General features: G+C 36.8%; 1 protein-coding gene across 1 annotated transcript; it reads right to left on the bottom strand.

Moving 5' to 3' along the window:
* Nucleotides 1-763: 763 nt before the first annotated feature.
* On the bottom strand, nucleotides 764-10,188 carry LOC107080088 (B-cell receptor CD22-like). Its single transcript, XM_069185528.1, has 10 exons — nucleotides 9,840-10,188; nucleotides 8,372-8,665; nucleotides 7,273-7,539; nucleotides 6,791-7,057; nucleotides 5,860-5,968; nucleotides 4,844-4,927; nucleotides 4,324-4,371; nucleotides 3,195-3,248; nucleotides 1,602-1,764; nucleotides 764-1,119 (listed from the first exon to the last, which is right to left on the bottom strand). Exons 1-10 carry the CDS (start codon nucleotides 10,156-10,158, stop codon nucleotides 1,078-1,080), a joined length of 1,647 nt encoding a protein of 548 aa, XP_069041629.1. The 5' UTR covers nucleotides 10,159-10,188; the 3' UTR covers nucleotides 764-1,077.
* Nucleotides 10,189-10,232: the final 44 nt, after the last annotated feature.

Genomic DNA, 10,232 nt, shown 5'->3' with positions numbered 1-10,232 from the left:
TTCCGGAAATACAGAATACAGATACTGCTTTGGTCTTAACAACAGTTTCCGTGAATATTTATTTTGTAGTTTCTATTTACCTTACTAAGTAAAGCTTTTGTTTCTGTAGTTACATAGATCATTTTATTTCTGCAGTTTGGTGCTTTACAGAAACATTTGAAATTGAAAGTGTTCTGGATTTCATAAGATTGGTTTATTATCATATAATGTGCAGTAAGTGGACAGCTCTCTTTTGTGCCTACAGTATGTTGTGGAGCTCTTTAAGCTTACGCAGATGAGGAAAAGCCTCTAAATAATGTAATGACCACAAATGATGTCAAGACACCTAAAAGTCTTTCTTTTGTAGTTTAGATTTAATGAGGCTATGTTTTATTTTGTGAACAGTATTTCACTTACGATCCTAAAAAGGCCTGAAAATAAAATGTGTATAAAGCCTAAACGTCAACATAAAAAAAAAAGTATTCCTCAGTTTACTTTATTTGGAGTGTTTCAAATGGCCTCCAAGCTTATCAGGAGTCAGAATCTGTTTTTCATTAGCTTGAGTCCTTTTGTTGTTGTAGAGATTAACAGTTTGTTTCTTGGATGCCTTTATTTAAGGGAAAGCACAAAGGGTACAAAAAGAAAACAAAGACAAAGAAAACTTTATACTGATTTATTTTTTAAATACCAACTTGTAAGTATAACAAAAATATAATACAGAAAATATACAGTGAAACTGAACATCAGCAGCAAAGAGCTGCAAAGAGCTTTCACTAACAGGACATTGTTAGTGAAAAAACGTTGTAGGGTTGACAAATCTTGGTGAGTTTTCAGTCCTGGTGTTTAACAGTAGTTAATTCTACTACAGGGAGGAAAGGCAGGAAGGAGAAGAAGGTGGTTTGGCAGATAGGACAGACAGAAAATAGACTCCTAGTCAGCCAGCAAGAGAGCATTGTGCTTCTTCTTTTCTCACCCCAAAACGTTTTTAGACAAAATAAAAGAAAGATTTAATACTGAAAAACAAAGAGAGCCCCCCAGTTTCCATCATATTGCTAAATATCATCTTTTTCCAAGATAATGAAATGGAGCTGGAATGTCTCAAACATTTTCATAGATTTCCATGAACTCCATCTCCACCTCCTATTAAAAAAAGAAATTTGTGTTAATGTCTAGTTATGCTTTGCTGTTGAATTTCTCAGTATAATATAACCAAGTTCTTTCATTGATGTTTTATTTGGGTGATAAATCCACAATCCAGTACTTAATTTGGGTTAATTAGGATAAAATTTAATTTGGGTAAAAATCTAATTTTATGTTCAAATTGAAGTTTAACTCAATCTGTTCATTGAGGTCAGATATGGAATTTAAACCCACAGGCACTGCAGCTATCTAGGTCTTGAGCTGTGCACTTGTCTATATTGAGATTGAACTTTTTAAGCATGTGGTCAAGGAGGTTGCTTTCCATGGTAAAAGCATTTGAAACTAAGAGCTGTGGAGAAATTTAGGTTTAAATCTGACATACAATTCATCTCTGTGTGGATAATATTATTGTAGACTCGGTATCCAACACCTTCTCTTATGTTTACATTATGTTGCCTTTTAAGTGTGTTTGGTTACATTACCTCTTTCCTATCAGCCAGCAGAAGATGCCTGGAGTAATGTGATTGCTCCTCTTCTGTGATTGAAAGCCTCCGCAAAAGCCGTGTTTCCTCTTTCAGGTTGTTAGCTTTGCACATCTGGTCTCTCTGAGTCAAAGCTTGACCATACACACAGGTTGAGGGGTTTCTACATATCACAGAAAACCACACCAGTAACACACACATAGGAGATTGCATAGGCTCCAGAATCGTGCTTCTCATACTTATCATCCAGGTGGGGCTGCACATTGGTGGTGGTGGAGGGCAGTCCCCATTACCTGTAAAGCGCTTTGAGTGGAGTGTCCAGAAAAGGGCTAAATAAGTGTAAGCAATTATTATTATTATTATCATTATGGACCTTGCAACTTAGAACTGTTGGGTGATCCTACATTTTGGTTCTAATTGCATCCATAATGTGGTATGTTTTTTTTTTGCGGTTTTCTCATAAGTCACCCTGTAATAAGTGATTATGTCCTACTAATTTTGTTCTATTGAAGATCTGTGGAAAGACTTGAAAACTGCTGACCATAAACAATCCCAGACCAAGCTGAGAGAGCTTGAGCAAATTTGCCAAGAAGAATGGGCAAGAATCGCACCAAGCTAGTACGAGCTGTTAGTAGAGAACAACCCACAAACACTTGGGGTTGTAATTACTGCCAAAAGTTCCTCCAGCAAATAGTTCAGAGGTCCGATCACGTTTGCATTCAATATATTTCTCTAGTTTTGTTGGTGACCTTTACTGTAATTTATCTTACCTGGAGATTTTTGAGCTTTCAGGTTTTGGATAAAATATTAAGCTTAAAACATGTACAGGTATACATAATTTTGTAATTCAACAAAATGGGACACCATCGGAAAGGTTTTAATACTTTTACATTGAATAGGGTTTGAATAATTTTTACATGATAACAAGAGATCTGATTCAGAAAGTCAAAGATTTTAAACCCTTGACACTGACAAAAACATACCATAATGTAACCTAAGGGTGAGGGTATTTTAAAACTGAAAATCAGAGGCACTTTAAACAAAGACTTTGGAGTGCCTCAGTCAAGTTGATGAAGCAAATAACTTCCCTTTTTAAAGAATGGATTAATTAGGTCTTCTATTTAATTAACTATTAAAAAACAAGTAATAAAAATGAACCTTCTTCTATTCTGATGTTCAAGGACAATATTGTATAATTTAGGCAGGAGCGCAAATGAACCAGTTGCAATAAAATGGGAAGTGAAACAGTTTTGAGGTTTTCCCCAATCATTATTTCTGTTTTTGAGAAAAGAAACTGTTTTATTTCTTTAACAGGTGCCACTACCACCACATCGTAGAACTAGTATCTATCGATTCTTACTTTCTAAAAGCGTTGCTGGACATTTGATTCAAACATTGTTCAGGGCCAGCATGCTTACAAATGTCATGACATGTCATATTATACATATGTAGTTCAGGTGGGTAGCTGTGTCAGCATGCGTAGGTTGCAAAGGAACAAGTAATAGGTTTATTCCATGCTGAAAAGAGAAGAAAGAAAACACAACGTTTTGGCCGTGGAGCCTTCCTCACACCTATTATACATATGGTACCCACCCAGCAGAAGTGATTCTCTCCATGTCCTTGCCTCTTAAAGACTGGTTTTTCTGTCTGCACAGAAGAAAATATTAGTTAAGTATTTATAAAGAAGGGTAACACAGTGGCATAGTGGTAAGTATTGCCGTCTCCCAGTGATAGAGAACCGGTTGAAATTCTGGACCAGGGGTGCTATCTGCATGGAGTATATATGTTCTCCCCATGTTCGTACAATTCTTACTTACAGAAAGTCTCTCGATTGTAAAACAAGTGTAAAAAACAAGACAAAGTGCAAACAGTGCATCAAGACAATGTACAAACAAACAATAGACAATGTGCAAGTAAACATGTAGACAGTTTGAATGTAAACAATACAGACGTGTAAACAATGACTGGAGATGTGCGATAGATAAGAAATCATAAAGAGCTAGATGGTGACGGTGTAGGTGTGGTCCGAGGGGGATGGCTAAATGTGTTCGCCAGTCTCACTGCTTGTGGATAGAAGCTATTGAAGAATCTAGTGGTAAGTGTCCGTATGCTCTTATATCTCTTGCCTGAGGGCAGTGGGGTGAAGAGCTCATGCCCGGGGTGGTGACTGTCCTCTGTGATGGATAGACTCTGGCTCCCCTGTGACCCTAAACTGGTTGAAGAGATTATAAACTGGATGGGTGCTTATGCTTATCTGAGACCTGAAGTCTCCCTGGGATTTGAATCCACAATTGAGTTGTTAGTGTGCACAAGCATGTGCATGTTATGGAGCACTAGAAAAAGTGGTAAAGGGTCAGGAGCACCTATGGTTCAAGTGTTGATGTACGTGTCTGACCATGTGACTTCTGCTGGCCTGTGATCTTCTACAGGAGTAATCAAGAGTAAATGCCTGTAATATTCTATCATTCATATACTGTAGATATTGGCAATGCCATTGTTTAAAAAAATGCTGTGGGAACATAAACATTGTGTGTTTTAAGGAACATGTTTTATTTGTGTAGAAATATGCCATGAACTGAATTTGTATGTCACACTGTAAAAAGAGATATAGTTTTTGAAGTAAGCTATAAGTAACACATGTTTCGGCACATGTAATTTACTGATGCCTTATTAAAAATATTACAAACAGTTCCTTCTCATTTTCATTGGAAGAGAAACTTACCTTAGTGGGGGTGTTGGGGGCTTTTCATCTGCATCATTGGTAAACTGCCTTTGAAGCAAAGAACAAAATATAATATCTGATGAAACACTTCAGAAGTTCTTAATGAACTTATGTCTACCCCACTGGCAAACGATTTCTCTGTTTTTCTTTCTTTTCTACATCACATTTCCTGTGTTATTTTTTGTGTATAAAGTCTGTATAAAACCAAGAATTGGACAGAAAATATTAATATATGGCTGAGCCTCAGGGAGGAGGGAGGAGGCAAAGCTTTGAGCACCTCTTCTGCTTTAAATGTTGTTAATGTTTTCCATATTGTGTAGCATTCATTTTCCTATAGTCTGCAGTCATTAAAATAATTAAATAAAATACCACTTTACTAAATCTGATTGAGGTCTCTGCCTTCTCTTTCAAATCTTGACAAGAGACTTTTATCTAAAAAAAGGTGAATTATCCTTGAGGACCAAGTATAATAAATTAAAGTATACTAGATACTATACTGTATATACAACGTTTCCCATACCTGTGATGGACAGGGGTCCCACTCAGGGTGTGTTGTGCCTCATGCACGTTGCTTGCTGGGATAGGCACTGGCTCCCCACTGACCCTTTATTGGATAAACCAGTTAAAGCATAAAGCACTTTGGAAAATATATCCATGATATATCCAGGAATACATGCATGAACGTTTCTTGTATATCACTGAAGCATATAAGAGAGACTAAATGAAGTTTTTTGTTAATTCTTTGTAACAATATTCATACAACAGATGTTTTGTAGAATGAAAGACTGAGTCAGTTTTAGTAATTGGGACCAAGTGGGAGTAAAATCAGAAGGCACAGGGGACCTCCAGAGTTGGGAGGCACTTTGTGGAGATGCAGAAATATGGACTTCATATAATCTGATTCTAACAGATGAGAGAAATCTTATAAAAACAACTGTGCAGATACTTTATAATGAGTCAAATGACTATTAAGGCATCATTGGAGGTAATAAATATGGCAAATGTGTGTTATGTGGTATTGAATACATCAGGATAGGGAAAACAAATGGTCTGAGTGACTTTGACATACAGTAGTATTCTTTTCTGACTAATTGGGGAATCGAGTACATGGATATTTCAGGAAAGAGAACAGCACTGTCTGTCAAAATGTATATGGCAAGGGTTTGAAACAGAACACATCTGTCAGTAGGGTAGTGCATTGTTGGAAGGGACTATTAAAAATTAATTTCAGACCTTCCTGTGCTAACGAACAGGCAAACCCCAGTGCAATAAGTGCATAGCTTTAATGATGATCCTAATCGATGCATGTCAACACACACCATCAAAACGTTAGGAGAAGATTCCTGATACTCTAGTCGATGCATCCAGTATGATTTAATTTTAGAAACAAAAATGTAGATGTAGTGTTAATAGCTAAACATCTAGTAGGAGAAGTTATTAGAGATTTTTATTTCATGGAATGCAGACAATTACTTCAAACGAAGTTCAAAATTAAACAGAAAATGCATTGGAGGTCATTTTCAAACTTGGACCTACTTTCTGTAGTACTTCTTCCATCCAATTACTGCAGATATCGCGATGAGAACAGTGACACAGGTTACAGCAATGGGCAATCCCTTATCCTCATTCCAGGATTCACTGGGTACTATTAGGAAAAAGACAGGGAAGTTAAGGACTTCATAAGTAATCAAGACATCAACCTGGGTTTTAAAAATGTGGAGCTGAAAATGATGTACATAGAAGAGTTATAACAGTGTCTGACCTTACATTGCTAGTTTTCAATGACAAAATGTAACACATGACCTTTATTTAGTTGTGATCGGGAAGTTACAAATGAAATGTGTACAATGTCTTTGTATGCATGAGTTTTTTTTAACACTCTCATTATGAAGGTTATTAGTTTTCCAAAAATACAAGCTAGTGCAAATCCAAAATTCATTCAAGAAAAGAAAGTAGTGTAAGGCTATCTTAAAAAAAAAGACGTCATCATATGTCAGTCTACTCTGTATAGCTTATTTCAATAATTGCTGCTGCTATCTGGGAAGCAGATAGACTTGTCTTTCATGTCAAAATTTTTGCAAAAGGAGTGTGGTTCCGTGCCAAGCACTGGACTTTGAAAACAATTTTTACAGCAAATAATTTCCCACAAAACTGGCATCAGGAATATGGTTGAAAACCACTTCTCTTTGAAGTGCTAACCTATCTTATTCAAGCCAATTTGAAAAATGTATTGCTCTATGATTTAAACATTGAATTTCTAGCTTCACTATGCAATGCATATTTTAAGTACCTTCCATGGATAACTTTAAGCTAACTGAAATACATACAATACAGCCAGAATTAAAAGGTGATTAAAGTCTTTTAAATAATATATTAAATATATTTTAAAATATATTATTGGGGTGTCACAGCACATATGGAAACATTTGTGACTAAGCTGACAGGGATTTACAATATTCATGCTTGCCTTGAGTAACTGGGAGCCTATATATCGTTGTTCCATGTTCATTGGTGGCAGAGCACAAAATGATGACTTGGGCCTCCACTCTCCCCATCAGAATTCCAGATACTGTGTTGTCTCTCACTTCTAAAGAAGTGTTGAAAGCTTTCATGTCTGAACTGCCATTGACATTCCAGCTGATAGAAGCTGGAGGCTTGGAGTCTGACTGGCAAAGGCAGCTGACAGCTCCCTCAATGAGCTCACAGTCAGAGTCAGGAAGAATGTAAGGTTGATCTGCAACAGAACAACATGCCTATTAGACACGATGACATTCTTGATTTGTCATTCCAGCACTCAACCAAAGAACATCTTAGTAGAACACTCAACACAACTTCGACTCTGGGCTGTACTGAATTATGATGCAGATTTTAATTGCCTCATGAAATGTATTGATAATAATTTAAATAATGAATAAGTTACAAAGTTAAAGTGAACTAAAACATACTTACATTCAACATCAATGAAGTGCTGTTTGGACTGTGCTACTCCAATCTGGTTTTGTACAGTGCAGTAATACAGGCTTGAATTTCTTTTGATGTTCAATATGCTTATGTGTTTTTCTGTGTGCTTCAAACTGATTGTCTTTGCATCTCGGATTTCGAACCACTGGTAACTGATTGGTTTGGGGTTGCTGTCGCTGTTACATGTCAAGGAAATGTTATTGCCCTCAATCACGTTCATTTTGTCCATGCTAATTTTCACATTTCGTGGAACATCTAAACAGAACACAGAAGAAATTATGTTAAAAAAATGGAAATGAAGGTGAAGAGGTTTCCTGGAAGTGTAGATATAATATTAGAAAGAAGCAGGCAGGTTGAATACATTAAAGTCCAGCAATTTTATAAGCATGTTCTAATAGGTACCACAGTTCATAATGTCCAGGGGAGAGTTGCAAACATCCCTACAATGAGTATTCTTTGTTTTTTAAGACATCCAGCTGCTTGCATTACTTATTTCTGAATGTCAATGGTTCTGAACTTCCCCTATTAAATCTCTACACAGATTTGGACTTAATTACAAACCCAATCAAACTGCTTTCAAAACTTTTATATTGCTTAAGACCTTAACGATACAAACCAAAGGCGGTTTTTAACAGACTCATCATCCTGTTGAAAAGTTAATGCGCATGTTCAATTTTTCTTTTTAAACTAGTTCACTTCCATTCTGCTGGGAAAGCAATGTTTTCTTGGTACCTATCAGGAAGAGGGAGCTAAGTCAGCAAACAGGGTAGGAAGTTATGAAATGGCTGGCTTTGTGATTAGAAATTTGATTTTTGTGACCTCTTTTGTCTCCATCTATGGTGAGCAGACAGAAAACAAAATGTCTCAAACCTAGGTCGTTCAATTCACCTTTCAAGGAGGGGCACCTAATGACTCTGTAGATGGGTATTATTATGGATCATTAAGTTTTTACTCTTCGGTTTTGAGTCTGAAGGAATTAACCTGGCTTCACATGCATATGCTTCACGTGTGAGATGCAGTCATTGAGCAGAAGATTCACCTAACAGTAGCATCATGAGAAAAATTAAACCAAACACAAGCAACTTACATAAAACATTAAGTGTGATCGCTTTGCTTGCCCTCTTTCCCCCATTGTGCTGAACAATGCAGACTAATTCTTTGCCATTGTATGTGCTGGATGCTTTCATTTTCAGAATTGCTGTTGATTTTAAAACTCCCTTAGACTCCTCTGTCTGAGTCACAGTGACTGAAGAGGGAATCATATTCCAGCTGAATGATGGTGGAGAGACAGCACATGTGTGGAGGGTACTGCAGTTTGCAGAGAAGCTGAATCCATTTACAATTAGATGTTGGACCCACAACTGAGGCTTATCTTCTTGTTCTGAAAGAAATAATTTAGGATGCAAGTCAAGTCACATGAGACTTTTGGTATTTCTACATTCTCTGGTATATACAGTATAAACTTATACAGTAAATATTTTTCACCACTGTCAGCACTAATGACACAAGGAAAAAAGCTTAAAATTCTTGCTCTCCAAGCCTGTCCCACATCACATTTACTTGTTTCATCTGTTTCCAACAGAGGTGAGTTTTAGGGAACCTAATAATTTGGCCAGGGCACATAATATGTTATTGGCAAATTGTGAAGTCAGCCTTAAAATTTTCAGCATTTTTTTTCAAAATTACAGACTATTTTGTCTCTAAATCCTAAAACATTTTCAGCAGTGTTTAAGCCACATGTTAAACTATGAATGAGAAATATTTTTCAAACAGATGATTCTGAGTGTCTGGAACAAACTATGCAGCTATTGATGATGCCTTCTAACAAGAAACTGCAGGATGAGACCCTCCGATCAATTTTGCAACATAATGTCAAATAGGCTGGATAGCCTATTTTTATTTGTAATTTTGTACTCTCTTAAGAACATATGCAAGTTTGTAAATGAGAGAAGACCAATCATTTAAATCATTTAAGTACAATACATAATTGATCCCAGTATGCCATTCCTTAAAAGAAGTGATAGTATCAGCTTCATATTTGTACACATTTATACAACGTTTTAGTGAAGAAAATGCTTCATGTTCTCAGTTGTTCATTCCTTTAGGTTCCATTGAATGAAGAGTAGTGGTCCTATTGCAGATCCATGTGGAACTCATATGAAGAAAGAGTAAGCATTGACAAATTGGTACATATGGGATGTAATAGTCGAATAAGGATGAATTTTATTCACTTTGATCATGTAGGTAGTAACATACTGTAATAAAAATCTTTGTCTTTTCAGCATCTTTCACATTTCAGGGGAAAAATGTTGTTCTTTTCTGTAAAAGGCTGACAAACACTGTTTCATTGTTTCCAAAATAAAAACGTTTGTATCTTCTCTGTGGTCTCATGGGTCCAGTTGCACCTGGTGCAATTTCAGACCTTTGTAACAGAATCGCTGCAAGACTACACAGAGGCCAAAACCTACACATAGGCACTGGCAAGGCTGACCATTGTCAAATTTGTGCACACTTGATTTCAGCAGTGGCTGTGGAGTAATGGCATTATTTCTTACTTATAACGGTGATTCGCACAGTCCGGTCGTAAAACCTCTGGTTGTACGTCTCATCCGGGTTAATCCAAACATAAAGCTGCATCTGGTTCTCTGATGGCTTAATGTTACTGATTTTCAAGGAGCAGTTGCCTTGTTGTGTATCCCCAATCAGAGATGTCCGGCCTCTGAATTGATCAATTACGCCTCCCACATCACTCTGGTCATAGACCTTAGGATACCCAATTTTTTTGTATAAGTACCACACCGCTTTTCGATAGGGTGAGGTGTGGCATGGAATGACCACACAGGAACCTTCCATTGCAATGACTTCCTGAGGCATGGTTAATTGCCACGCTTTACTAACTGGGATGAGAACAAATCCTGCAATAAAACAGATATAATGAAAATATAATG

Source organism: Lepisosteus oculatus, chromosome 27, assembly GCF_040954835.1.
Source record: "Lepisosteus oculatus isolate fLepOcu1 chromosome 27, fLepOcu1.hap2, whole genome shotgun sequence".
In the NCBI taxonomy this organism is placed as follows: Eukaryota; Metazoa; Chordata; class Actinopteri; order Semionotiformes; family Lepisosteidae; genus Lepisosteus; species Lepisosteus oculatus.
The sequence above is the reverse complement of the archived record's forward strand: the minus strand, read 5'-3'. Positions and strand labels throughout refer to the sequence as shown.

Bases quoted from the DNA above. Each gene is read 5' to 3' on its own strand.
- LOC107080088 (XM_069185528.1), bottom strand. From the start codon at position 10,158: ATGCCTCAGGAAGTCATTGCAATGGAAGGTTCCTGTGTGGTCATTCCA. The intron at 4,928-5,859 runs GTAGGTCCAAGT...TATCCAATAAAG, and splicing joins TGGAAGAAGTACTACAGAAA to GGTCAGTGGGGAGCCAGTGC. The intron at 3,249-4,323 runs GTAAGTTTCTCT...TCTTCTGTGCAG, and splicing joins CCCCCAACACCCCCACTAAG to ACAGAAAAACCAGTCTTTAA.